The sequence below is a fragment of the Typopeltis vanoorti genome, chromosome 3 (genome assembly GCF_054136105.1).
Source record: "Typopeltis vanoorti isolate ZY-2024b chromosome 3, IOZ_Tvanoo_1.0, whole genome shotgun sequence".
NCBI classification, from domain to species: Eukaryota; Metazoa; Arthropoda; class Arachnida; order Uropygi; family Thelyphonidae; genus Typopeltis; species Typopeltis vanoorti.
Genome location: NC_143551.1, coordinates 90,808,048 through 90,822,556, shown reverse-complemented (window position 1 = coordinate 90,822,556; position 14,509 = coordinate 90,808,048). Strand labels below are relative to the sequence as shown.

At 35.0% G+C, this 14,509-nt stretch overlaps 1 protein-coding gene across 1 annotated transcript in view; it reads right to left on the bottom strand.

The window, feature by feature from the left end:
- LOC150108379 (uncharacterized) overlaps positions 1–14,509 on the bottom strand; it is a 44,216-nt gene that overhangs the window by 19,885 nt on the left and 9,822 nt on the right. The window contains exons 3-5 of the mRNA XM_090390732.1: positions 4,259–4,912; positions 1,547–1,656; positions 606–832 (exon numbers count right to left, since the gene is read on the bottom strand). Of these exons, the coding sequence (XP_090246858.1) occupies positions 606–832; positions 1,547–1,656; positions 4,259–4,912 (991 nt within the window). The remainder of the gene's footprint in view (positions 1–605; positions 833–1,546; positions 1,657–4,258; positions 4,913–14,509) is intronic.

The following is a 14,509-nucleotide window of genomic DNA, read 5'->3' as shown; positions in this document are numbered from 1 at the left end:
AAAATTATCTTTCGGCTAAAGATAAACTTGAAGGACTGTTTGTCAAAATATACTAAAATTTACGACAAATAATAGAAAAATAATAACAAAAAAAGTAATAACTACAAATGTCGAATGAGTAAAGTATAATATAACATTAATAAATTTTATTAATAAAATAAATTGTATACTTAATTTTTTCATGTGACCACATAGCAGAAGTTGTTTAACTTATAGCACACCAATAACCGTAAATAGGCAGAAATTTGAAGAGGGAAAGAAAGAAGAAGAAGAAACTTGTTAACACTGAATTTGAAAATCTACAGATCGTGTTCTTTGAGAATCACATGAGGAGGGTGTTTGTTCCAAAGCACAGTAGGAAATGAATATTAGAGAACATAAAACTTGTTGAGTTAATAACATGATCTGACTTAAATTTAAAATGCATAAACATCGAAGTGGCTATACCAAAAAAAAAAATATCCCACACGATTGCTTTAGATAGCTTCATGATATCGCAGATGCACGTACAAACGAACTACTTCTGTCATCTTGAAAGGATTTTCAACCTTCACAATATATTAAGTTGAAAATGAAGTTTACGTTTTAGTCAGAAATCCACTTACCGTATTGGAGATGTTGGTCCACCATGGGCAACATCTGTCGGATTAAAGTGCGGTCCTGTAGACTGACACCCATCACTGAGATCCCCGCTTGCATGTACATGAAATCCGTGAACATGACCTTCTCCATGGGCGCTGTGGTCACCGCTGTCTGTATGGTTAACATCATGATGACCGTCTACTTTAAATCCTTGGAGCTTAACTACAAAATGAAGAGCCCCTCCAGTTTTCTAGAAAAGAGAAATAATGTTGTTTTAGAGCTTATTTACAGAAATAAATATTGGGATGTAGGGAACCAATAATATGAAAAATTTAAATTAGCTCAGCATACAGTAGAATTTGGATAGTTTTCGAATTGACGTTACTTACCACACAGATTCCGATTTAAATTCCGTGGACTCTGTTGGAAACAGTCTATTGGATTTAAATCGGAATGCAGCTAAGAAGATGGTCTCAACCTAAATTAAATATGTAGTATACACAAATTTTATTAAACTTCAGTCCCAATCAGTAAATATGCACGATGTCGCCTGACCTCTGTAAATAATTGTGCTGACTCTTCACCTACAGGTGTAATCTTTTAAATTGCACGAAATTTCGTTATGTGTTTTAGTTGCCTATACTATCATTTTGGGTTCGTTGATGTCAGCCAAAAGTTTATCAAAGTCTCATCTCTAACAAAGGGATTTCTCAGTTCAGGAAGAGATTCTAATCCGAAGTCGAAATCCGACTTCAACTTTTATCTATTTGTCCTTCTTTAGGAGTTTAGCATTCCAACGATGCTATGTTTATAAATAAATCTAGCATCGTTGGAATGCTAAACTTATTATAATGAATGTATCAACGATTTTTGTCGACAGTACCAAATCTACTTTTTTTTTGTTGTTGTTTTCATAATTTTCATACAATTAATAACTCTTTTAGTATTTGAATCGTTTACTTACCAACTGCCACATGCTGACTCGACCACTCACTTCTTGTTGTTTCTCAGCGGGAATCGCTCTGTTAGGTTCCACCTCACACACGGCGAAATTATAAAGTTCTGGATTTTTGACTGGTCAAAAAAAACAAGAAAAAATCCTTCAGCACTTCTCATAAAAAAGCATAAAAATCATGTACAACTTACTGTATTATCATTATTTTAAATGAAAATATTGGTTCTCTTATTTTCTCACATCCAAGTTACCACGCGGTATTAGACCGACCATGCAGTTTGGTTGGGAATACCTGGGTTCGAATCCCATCTGGAGCGTGAAGAACCTGAAAGGAATTTTCAACTGAAGACAGGTTAACCAGTCTTATAGAAGTTTATAAGACCGATTTTGTACCCATAGAAACATGTTTCATTCGCGAAACAGGGGAAAAGAGGAGCTTGTTTTATGGGATGTGCACAAGCAGCTTACAACCTTAGTAGTTTTCGGTCGTAGCACCATTCAAACCAAAACTAAACTAAACGAAAAATCATGCGGTGTTAGTGACTTCACAAATTTCTCAAAGAGCCACAGATACAAGATAAATCTCAATATATTAATTTTATTTGAGTGAAGGCTGAGACTTTCCCATGTTTCTCAAATAGCCTGGTTCCATGTTCGTTAATTTAATTTGCAATGAATAATCAGTTCTTGGCAGGCATGGCTTGAATTTTTGAAGTTCTCTAATCAATAATTTAGCTATTTCCGCACAGTCCCAACAAACGCTACGACTTTCTCGGAAGCTTTATAGCAAAGGGGAAATTCAAACATTTGAGTTGTTTCATATTGTAATGGATACTTATTTATCGTATTTACATACAGTCTAATGTTTCCAATTCTGTTAAAATCTCACTACTCGAATTTCCGAGTTTTTTTTTTTTTTTAATTTACTGAATTAAATAGCTGAGGGTTCTTCATGGAGGACAATAACCTTCTTAGTCTAGAAAATATGCAAGCCTATCGAGATAATCTAAAAACAACAACAACAACAACAAAATCGTTTAGAAGTTTATGCTTAAATCGTTTTGTTTATTTCATGTTTAAACACGTCTTATATTTATATTTTATATGCAAAACATTTTTTTTCTTGGTTTTTAGTTGAAAGATAAACTTTGTTGCTACATGCGAGACCATCAACACCCCACTTACTGAAGGCCTGATATGGCTTGAACAAGTTCCATGTTGGATTTGTACTGCGTATTTCTGGATTACGTAAAAAATAAATTTTAAAAATCTACAAAAAATTATTTTTAAAAAAGAAGAAATATATAAAAAAAAACCTTTATACATCCACAATAAACTAATGTAGTGCAGGTTTAAACCTTTCCAGGGTGTGGGATCACATAAAAAATGGTTCCGGGAGAGGAACAAAAATATGCATTGCAACATGGCTGGAGATACAGAAATGAGATAAGAAAAGGGAAAATGTTTTGAGCAGGATGCCTTGACTTGGTATTCAAACATAAGTTTTGGGGATTCATTTGAGATTCAAAGAATATGGAAAAAACAAGGGCAACACAAAACTAAGTGAAACACGCGGACGAACGACTAGAGCCCTAACTAAGTAGCTCCCCTCTGTGGGCACCTGTTGGGGCCTATGATGCAAACTGAGATATCGAAGTATTAGTTTCCCCATATTTTGGGAAGTTTAATGCAATCATATTTATTTAAATTAGGCTGATTTCTGAGAGTAGCTTCAAGTTCCATAAATAGCTTTTTCTCTTTTAAATTTACTGCGATTTTAGAGCATGGTGGGGGTGGTCTTTGAGCCATATTTAAAGCATGGTTTACAGGGACTCGATTGACCATAATCATGACTGCAGGTGTATTTTTGTGGTCTTCCATGCGGATGTTGGTGCCAACAGAGGTCGTCACGCCTAATTGGGACTCTAGTCTTTCGTCCACGTGTTTGCCCTTTTTTGTGTGTGTGTGTGTGTGTGTGTGTGTGTGTGTGTGTGTGTGTGTGTGTGTGTGTGTGTGTGTGTGTGTGTGTGTGTGTGTGTGTGTGTGTGTGTGTGTGTGTGTTGCTAAATGAATTGCATTTGCCAAATAACTGTTGCTGAAACATTAGGAGTTTCCCCCTGTTGCCATTTAGATGTATAGAGCGTAGAGAGAGAGAGAGAGAGAGAGAGAGAGAGATGAATTTTCAATTTTGGGCGTTATAGAAAAAGCATCGCTGCCTTCAGTAGAGGCAATGCCCTCGAATTGAAAACACACTGATTTCAATAGTCTACAGAGGTACATTTAGGAGGGATTTTCAATTGAAGGTGAATTTCCATTCTCATTTCGAGATAACTAGGCTTTATGCTCATGTAAAATCGACAAACAGGTCAGAAAACACACGCATTAAGAAACGGTGGACTATGACGATAGGATTAAATCATCCTATCATTATCAAAATTATATTTATAAGAAACATGGTTATTTGGCTGTAACAGATCATTGAATACGAATAATGAATAAAGGAGAGGTTAGATTATACATATAATAGAAAGCATGCATAATTTGTACAGATAAGTCTGCGTTTGAGATTTTTGAAAATATCAGAAATTTTAAACGCCTAATATTTTAAAAATGAGATAACGGATAATTTGATAGATTATTCGTTATTTTCTTTAACTTTTTGCAAAATTATTTCACTACTTTTCATACATTACATTTTCTCCATAAATGTGTTTTACTTACATTTTGGACGACCCAACACGGAATCTTGGTCGTGATGATGATGATCGTGGATATCAAATAAACTAAAATCATGTCCTCCATGACTATCATGACCATGGCCCGCATGCGCATCATCATGCTGATGATCGCTATCACTAGAATCATGGTGATGGTGGTCATCATGGTGATCGTCATGTCCTCCATGGGGATCATTGCTATGTTCGTCATGGTGATCGCCATGCCCATCATGATGATGATCGTCATGATGATCATCATGATGATCGTGAGAATGTCCTTGAGAATCGGTGTGATCATGGTGATCGTGGTGATCATCATGATCTTTATGGTCGCCATCATGGTCTTTGTGATCGTCGTGGTCTTTGTGATCGTCGTGGTCTTTGTGATCGTCGTGGTCTTTGTGATCGTCATGGTCTTTGTGATCGTCATGATCTTTGTGATCGTCGTGGTCTTTGTGATCATCGTGATCTTTATGATCGTCATGGCCTTTATGATCATGGTGTTCATCATGATGATCTTCATGGTCTACGTGTTGATGCTCTTGTCCGTCTTCACTATGTGATTCATGCTTAGAATGATGACGATGATGATGATGATGATGGTGATCTGTATGTCCTCCTTTTTCTGACTCTTCATGCTCACCATCTTTATGACCGTCTGTAAAAGATGTTAAAGTAGTTTATAACTATTAATTTTTAAATTCTTTAAAAATTCATTTTAATTCAAATTTAATGGAGCAATATAAATTCTATTGCTTTAAATATTTAAATATTATGATATATTTAATGTTCTGATAATCGAACGGTAATTCAACTGTGAGAATTAAAGGAGGTACGAGAAGATAGTTTTTCTGTAAAATCAGGTGTGAGACAATGATGCACACTCTCCATTATTATTTATCATCTGTGCGGATCATGTTATGAAGGAAAGTGGCATGCAGCCTTCATAACGTGATCCATAAGATGATGAATCTGTATATCCTCCTTTTTCTGACTCTGGTAGGTCAGAAAAAGGAGGTGGCGTTGGTGTAGTTGTAATTAGTGGAGAGACTATATAATAGGTACCCTCCCTCGATGAATCTAGGGGTGTTAGTAATAATCACATGAAGTTATTCTCCTAAATAAATTCAATGCAAGTCTCCAGAGTTTTCTAAATAAATTGAATAACAGCTATAACAAATTTGGCATGAAAAATCAGCAATAAAAATACAAAACTGTGAAAACCAGCAGTGAAAACATCCATTGTATCTGGAATGGAGAACCTATGGAACTAATAAAATATTTCAGCTATTTAGGCACAGTTATAAGTGAGGATGGTAAATTAACATAACAAAATTAGAAAATATGGTGTGGTAAGGATCAACTGAATAAATTTATATGGCATAAGAGAGAAATAACATAAAATACGAAACTAACTCCACACAATGCAGTGTCAGAACAGTTCTAACTTATGGATCAGAGAGCTGGTTTAGAAATAATACACGATCAAAGAACTGAAGACCACGGATATGAGAGTTCTGAGAAAGATTAGATGAGTGAATAGATGACATCGATAACAAAATCATATTAAAAAAGAGGATTTATTTATTTTTCTTAATTTTAATTAATTAATTGTGTGACAGAGCTAATCTCAGGTGGTATGGTTCACTTAAAAACAGAATGGGAGAGGAAAGGTCAGCAAAAGGTCAGCGTGGTGGTGGTGGGGTAGATGGCGTTGGTGTAATTGTAATTAGTGGAGAGACTGTAGAATAGGTACCCTCCCTCGATGAGTCTAGAGGTGTTATGTAATAATAATAATAAAACAAGTATTTTTTATTTTTATTTATTTTTTTATTTATTTTTTATTTATTTATTTATTTATTTATTTGCATAGACGGCAGGAAAAAGACTCGGAAGAAAACCGAATCTAGATTGATCGATAAAGTAAAAAGTGCCTTAGAAGACAATATTGGATCTGACAACATTGGAATCCTGAACAGATAACACACTAATTTGGAGAAAAACTATAATGGGAGTAAAGTGAAAAGGGAAAAGCGAGACCGTTTTAGCCATATCTAACTTTGAGAGAGAGTCATTCTCCATCCTTAGCCAATCAGAGATAGCTGGAATAAACTATCAATGATTTAAATAGCATCCGGTGAAAAGAGTAAATGTATGAAAAATATATTTATTAATATAGTGTTTAATAATTAAGCCATGTTCAGACAAAAAAGGAAGACCTTTAAGGACTTTTCAGGAAAAGTGTGTGTGTGTGTGTGCGCGCGCGCTAGTATGAGGGTAAGGGAGGAGGGGGGGGAAATGTTTTCAGAAAAACAGGAGCGCTTATTTGGCATAAATAAAGTTTAGATCAAAGCCTACATTTAACAGGTCTAGAATTGCACACATCCATCATAGCAGCATTCAAAGTATGTTTAATTGAAAGTTACACGTAGCGCCATCCAGTGTCTAATTATATTTTAATAATAGCTAGGAAATAGGATGATAATTTTATAACAATAACTTTTTTCTGCTAATATAATTCTTTTAATTTACGCTAGGTGTTTAAATACGAAAATTGTTTAAGCAATTTATGTGTAATGAATAGTTGTTAGACAGTTATCAAGAAAGCATATGCTTTAATTCACTTATTGATTATCAATAAATAAACTTTAGATATCAACCAAGTGGCTGTTTTTAACTGTTTGCAGTATAAAGGCAGCTATCAATTCAAATCAACTAAATCTATTTTAAAATATTATGTTATATTTTGCCAGCAAGCCCAGAACACCTGAGCTTGGTGGCAGAGGATCGTGACCATTGGAAATTCCTCTTGCAGCTGTTGCCCCCATAACCCAATTAGGAAAGGTGGGCGTTGAAGATGTATGTATGTATGTATGTATTTATGTTATATTTTGTTCCATCATACATAAATAAACAAAATATTCTTTGAATTAATTCACCCAACGGCCAACAGATGGCGCCACATGGTAGCATAAGTCGTTATTGGCAGTTAACTGTAAGAGATTCTCGCGTGCTGCTGCTGTCTATCCAACGGCATTAACTGCGAATTTTTGCTTTTTCCTAAAACAAGTGTCTTCAGTGAGCTACTTTGAAATCTTAGTTGGACTTCCTACTTTTACAGCCGTCACTGAATCTTTTAAGATATCGCTTACCCTTACCCGACAGGGCATGGTTAGCTTACAGACTATCTGCACTTGCCCACCCTTTATTCCCTGTGTTAACTTGTTAAAAATTTTTTTTTTTTTTAATGAGCTAACGCCTTTTTATTCCCGTATATAGGGAGTAGGCCGTTTTTTTTTTTTTTTATCCCTATCTAAGATAACTTTTGGAGACTGAGTGGGCAGTTCAATCTCCACTGGTACTCAATCAAAGATAGCTGGCCCAAAGCCGTCACTAATTAAGCAGCACGCAATGAAGAGAGACGGCTTAACAAGTGCCGCTATCTTGTGGTCGCTAACCCGAACACAATATATTTAATGTCTGAAAATAGTGTTCTACGGTTGATTTTCTTGAGTTTACGGGACGAAAAACCCTAGTTCCCGGGAGGAAAAAACCCGCTTGCCTGTGCCAGAGTTCGACTAACTCGGGATGCGGTCGAAAAAAGCTTAGAAAAATTTCCTCTAGTCGCCGACTACATTCGAAACCAAGAAGTCTTCCTTCATGCGGTCAAGCGCCGTGGTGTGCAAACGCCACATCCACTGAGCTACAACATCCGAAAAATAATTATAAAACAACTAAAATATTCCTGATTAATAATAATAATAATAATAATAATAATAATGCTTCGATGGTTTCCTCCTTAGCATATTTAAATGAATAATCTCAAGATGTCAAAAATTTAAATTTGGTCCTCTTTGAGCATTTTCATATGATACACTACGCTGAAATCAATCTTCAATCTTGTGGGAGATTGTATTTCAGAGAAATTGTGTTCAATCTCAATAGTGTGCGAGGCCACTTTTGTCCTGTTCACATTTTCCATTAAACTTGGAGATTATAGGCATACTCTTTTGGGCAATTCTTCGTTCAGCATGACTATCAGTCCATAGATTATTTCTGGATACATTGGCCTTGCTTACAGTAACCGTTCAGCTCGTACAGCTAGTCAAGTTCCTACACCAGCTATACAGTACCAGGTCACAATAGTATTTCAGTATGAAATGGTGCATTGTTTTGAAAAGTATCTCTTTTATAAAACTGCCACAACGTAAGAAGGAGATTGTATTGTCCAGAAATGTTGCATATCCTTTGGCAATCTTCCTTTTTCAGGAGCTAAAATAAATATTTATTGTCTTAAATATTTATTTTTCTACAGTAACTTCTCAATGCTAATTCTGAAAACTATAAATTTTTGTTTTGTGACAATAACAACCAAACAATTAATATATTTTACTTTTAGATAAGTGAGTCGTTTTCATAGGTGAAATCAACTGAGGTTACAGTCTAAAAAAATAAATAAATAAAATAAGGTATGTATATCCATTTCTCATTCGGTCCACTGGAAAGAAACTCAAAAAATTCCAACCTCCTTAATAATATGAAATTGAAAAATGGGGACTAGGTGTAGACCTACATGTTCTCGATATGTTCTTAATTTGCAGTCCGATTGAACAATGTTTCCATGGTTTTTGTGATATGGGACAGCGGATGATGTTTTCAACATTCGATATCAAAGCAATCACCATAAAAAGGAGTTTGATGGTGTTTCAAAAAACGTTTAACATGAAAGTATCAGTGACCCGAAAATGTCTCCTATTAAACTCCACTTCACATAAAACTGGGACAGATGATGAAAAGTAAATCCCTTAGAGAGCTTGTTTTAAACATTTATGCTAAATTTTCTGATATTTCAAAAGAAAAACTTTGAAAGTTTTTCCTTGATCTCTTCAAATAAAGAAAGACTTCGGCTGAGTAGTTTAAAAGTAGCAGTGAAGAACGTCGAAAAGAAGCAAAATGTAATTCAAATAAACTATTACCAAATATCTAACACACTCTTACCAAAATATTTTCAATAGCATACTCAACAAATTCAAAGATATAGAATTTTTCTTTCTATATTTTCTTCATTAAAAATTCATTTCTTCATCAAATTTAGCATGTTTCTTTCAGAATGCTGAAGTTGTTTGAAAAGGAAAAAGAACAGTTCTTTGAAGAAAACGTATCGGAAAGAATTGCTGGCCTGGTTGGCCGAGTAGTTAGCAGATTCGCTCTCCGGCCAAGGAGCTGCGGGTTCGAATCCCGCTGTTGGCACGGATGTTTTTGATTGTCTGTGAAAGTACTAGTGGTGGTAGTCGGCGGTAGATGGCGTTGGTGTTAGATGATGAAGGTTGGTGCAGTAGTGAGACGAAGAGTTGTAGAGTAGATGCCCTCCCTCGATGAGTCTTTGGACTCCCTGGAGGTGTCACGTAATAATAATAATAATGAATAGCGAAGGCTAATCCTACTCTCTTCCTAAAAGCTAACCCTAGCTTCGAAGTAGGTGGGATTAGCTTGCTTCATTCAACTAATCCTCATAATCATAGACAGCAAATGATTGTAATGTGTATGTGTCAATACCGTGTATAATAATAAATGATAATATTGATATGAAAAAAATATATGTGTGTTTATATTTCAAGAAAAAAATATTAAAAAGAAATAAGGTACAATACATTAAACTGCATACAGAATTTAGTACAGAGCAGAAGATGTAATATGCCTTAATTGTGTACATGTAAATACTCTTTATAATGATAGTAGAAAAAATAATAATTATTAAAAAAAAATATTATATAGAGAAATAATATCGATTGTTATTGTATACATAGAGTTTAAAAATACAAAAAAAATCATATATATATATATATATATATATATATATATATATATATATATATATATATATATATATATATATATATATATATATATATATATATATATATATATATATATATATATACAAATTATTATTGTATGTAATTTATCTGAGAAATAATAAAATGTTAAAAAAATTATATGTAATGTAAATGTATATCGATATATACAGAATGTATTTGTATACAAAAAAATATTATTATTTAAAATGTTAGCAGTAGGTGTAAATGCTTGTATGCAGATTAGTGTGCAAGTACATATTATAGGTAGGATTATATTATTTGTGAATAATAATAATAAAGTTATTATTATTAAATTAAATTAAAAATAAATCAGCTAACGCCTTTTATTCCCTTATCCGGAGTAGGCGAGGCCGTTATACCCTATCTAGCTTTTTGGAGACTGAACAGTTCAATCTCCACCGGTAGCCAATCAGAGATAGCTGGCCCATGTTTATCGCTAATTATAGCAGCCACCGATGAAGAGGCTGACAAACAAGTGCTGCCATCTCTTGGTACCTAACCTTAACAAGATATGTTACTGTCTGAAATAATGTGGATACTACAGTCGATTTTCTCGAGTTTACGGAACGAAACACCCGAGTTTCCGGAAGGGAAAAAACCCACTTGCCTGTGCCAGAGATCGACTAACTTGGGAACTGGTCGAAGAAAGGCTTAGAAAAAGTTCTTCCAGTCGGCGACTAGACTTGAACTTAAGTCTAACTTCGACTGACCAAGTGCAGAGTACACAAGAGCCACTTCCACTGAGCTACACAGGCCTCGTTATTATTATTATTAAAATTTAAAAAATTTAAAAATTATAAGCTAATGCCTTTTGTACCCTTATAGGGAGTAGATGAGGCCTTTTAACCTTATCTAGCTTTTTGGGAGACTGAGTGGGTAGTTCAATCTCCATCAGTAGCCAATCAGAGACAGCTGGTCCATGACTATCACTAATTATAGGCGGCAACCAATGAAGAGACTGGGAAACAAGTGCTGCCATCTCTTGATACCTAACCCTAAAAGGATGTGTTACTGTTTGAAATAATATATGTAGTACGGTCGATTTTCTCGAGTTTGCGAGACGAAAAAAACCCGATAAACCTCAGAACTGTTGAAGTGTAAAATAGCAACTTTTGTTCAATCCGAATATGGATTATATCGATCATATTTTCACTTTAATACAAACAGTTGAGAAATCGTTGAAATATAACGAGGATCTGTATTTATGATTTGTAGATCAGGAAAAGGCATTCATATGCCTTTTCCTGATTCATATGCCTTTTTAAAGTGGTAAGAGAAAAGGTATTTGAAATGCTAGTAATGATGTGACAGCCTCCATGGCTCATTTGATTTCGACAGAGCCTTTTGGGTAGAAAGACCTGTGTTCGAATCCTGTTTATGGCGTGAGGATCCTTTATTAGAGTTTTTCAGTTAAAGGCGAGTTAGCTTAGCCAGTCTCATATGGAGTGAAAGTTCTTTTCCCCTAGAAACTCAGAAGTTTGCTGAAAACAGGCAAACCAACCCAGTGAGCACATCTACAGAGATAAAATACTCGCCCTTATTGGATGCAGCAGAAGAATGGTAAGCTAGGTGTGACTCGATCCATTTTTGACAGACGAGAATTGGATGGATGGAAATGGGACATTATATTGAGAAATACATATAGCTGTTAAGCAAAATACGCATAGAAACTGCCTGTATCCTCGTTGATGAACTTATAAAATGAATAGATTATCCTAGGAGTTAAGCATTATTTTAGTGGAAATGGCAAATTAAATATGGAAATAGACAACAGAATAATCAAAGGTAGTGTGCTGGAGAGCTAAATCAATTTAAATGAAATAAGATAGAAATCAACTAAACCATTGAACGGGCTGCGCATAAGACGGTATTCAAACCACTTTAATAATTCAAGAATCTGAAAACTGAGTTAGGAATTAAGTTTCTTTTATATCTTCAAGTGGAACTTCAAGATATTGGGCCACTACTGTTTAATTATTATTATTATTATTATTATTATTAGTAGTAGTAGTAGTAGTAGTAGTAGTAGTAGCAGTAGTAGTAGTAACTTCAAGGAGTCCTTAGACTCATCTAGGGAGGCCCTAAACATTATGTCAAGAACTATTCTGCATTCGCACAGTATCTATCATACTTTGCTTTGAACTCAATCACAGTCATAGCACCATCAATACACTCTGGCAGCTTATTCCAATCATTCACCACTCTCCAAGCAAAGAACCTAGTTCTAATACCCTTGCTAACTACGCTATTAATCTTGTAAACACTCCTCAGTAATTTGATTGTCTTAATCATATCACCCCTTTTCCGCCAATCAACAAGTTTCTGTAACCCCCAGATCTTCAGTCTGTTCTCGTAAGGTTCATTCCATAGACCTGCTACCATCTTGGTCACTCGTGTCTGGATCCTCTCGAGACCCGAGCTGGTATACCATCCAATCCCACAGATGTATTCACATTAAGGTTCTGTAATATGCTTCACTTCCATTTCATTCATCTCACTTCCCGTATAAGAAGTCGGTTCCCTCATTCCTGCAATGTTCCACACCACCTGGATAATGTACACTTACAAAGTGTTCACTTAGTAATTCTATTATTTCGACTGATTTAGTTACCTTCCCACCATCGACATTCCTTAAAAATCATTCTGCCATATACATTTTTTTTCCCTTTTACTTGCAGCATTTCGAAAGTATTGTTTGGGATTCTCTTTAGTCTGCGTTGCTAACTTCCTTTCATAATCTGCTTTTGCTTTTCTTACCACACTAATTACCCTTCTGGCCTGTGCCTTGTACTGTTCGGGTGCCTGCACGTCACCTTTCTTCTTAAATCCCCCCCCCCCCCAGAATTGTTTCTTTTTTCTTTTTTCAACTCCAGCTTAACGGTATTATTCATCCATTTAATTTGTTCATTAATGATATGGGAAATGATCTGAGGAAAAATATTCAGTTTTTTGCAGACAATGCACAATTGGGTATAGGTTAGTCAATATCAATAAGACAATGCTAATATTCTACAGGATGATTTAAAGAGACTGGCAGTGTGAGCAAAGAAGAACGGATGGCGATTTAATGTGGCAAAATGTAAAGTTATGTATTTTGGAGGGAAAAGATTTCTAGCTGTATAACATAGTGTTGGAACTGTACTCCACGAAACTGATGAAGACAGAGATTTGGTGGTGTTGGTGAATAGGGAATTGAAGTTCAGTCCATATTGCAAAAGTGGCTAAAACAGCACATATGATTACCTAGTTATTGAAGAACACGCTGAAATGCAGAGATAAGAAAGTTATTATTCCTCTTTATAGGGCTTTGATGAGGCCTCATTTAGATTATTGTGTGCAAATTTGTTCGCCTGCATTTCCTAAAGATGTTGATGAGGTGGAACGGATTCAGAGGCAAGCAACTAAGATGGCGGCAGGACTGTGCGATGCTCCACATGAGGAGAGATTGAAGACTTGTGGGCTACAGAAGTTGGCTAATCAGCAGATAAGACAGATATGATAGAAATATGCAAGTTGCTTAGGTGGGGAGGGGAGGGTATAGGATAATGTGAAGGAAATATTTCTACATGAATAATGTGAGAAAACTAGAGATCATCCATGGAAATTGAATAAGAATGTGGTCAGCAAGGGAGTAAGGACTGGATTTTTTTGCTTCGAGAGTGGTAAATGAGTGGAATAAATTGCCCGAGTCAGTTTTGTGTACTTTTTTCGGTGAATGGGCCTTCATTGGAGTCTATGGATTCCATGAAGGTATCCATATGTAATGATAATAATAATAATAATATCTTCATTTTAAATATGATTCTAAAATTGATGTCATCTGTTCACTACCTTAATTTTTCTCAGAACACTCACAAGAAAAATTAAGGTTGTGAACAGATGGTATCAATCATAGAATCATATTTAAAAATGAAGATATTGAAAAAGAATTTGACATCGTTAGCATTCAAGAATGTGTGCGAAGAGTTAATCTTAAGTATGGTGTCTTAAACGGATTGGAAAAAGAAAGGCAAAATGTGTTTGATGGTAGGAATGACCCTGAGGTTGCCTGAGATATATATATATATATATACAGTATATAGCTGTACCGATGCAGTTAATAGTGCGTTAGAACACTGAAATGCTAAAGTTGTCCATGTTGGATATTTGACTAAGATTAATTTGGGAGAAGGATCTTGATGGGAAGAAAGTAATAACCCAAAAAAATACACACCATAAGGATAATTACCAGGAATTTGATGTGATGATGGATGATGATAGCTTATTAGAACCAAAATAACTATTAAAACTAAAATCTCAGGGCGATGCAATCCAATGATACATTTCTCTTCTATTTCCAATAATCTAATTATCTTTTATCTTGAGAAATTTCATAG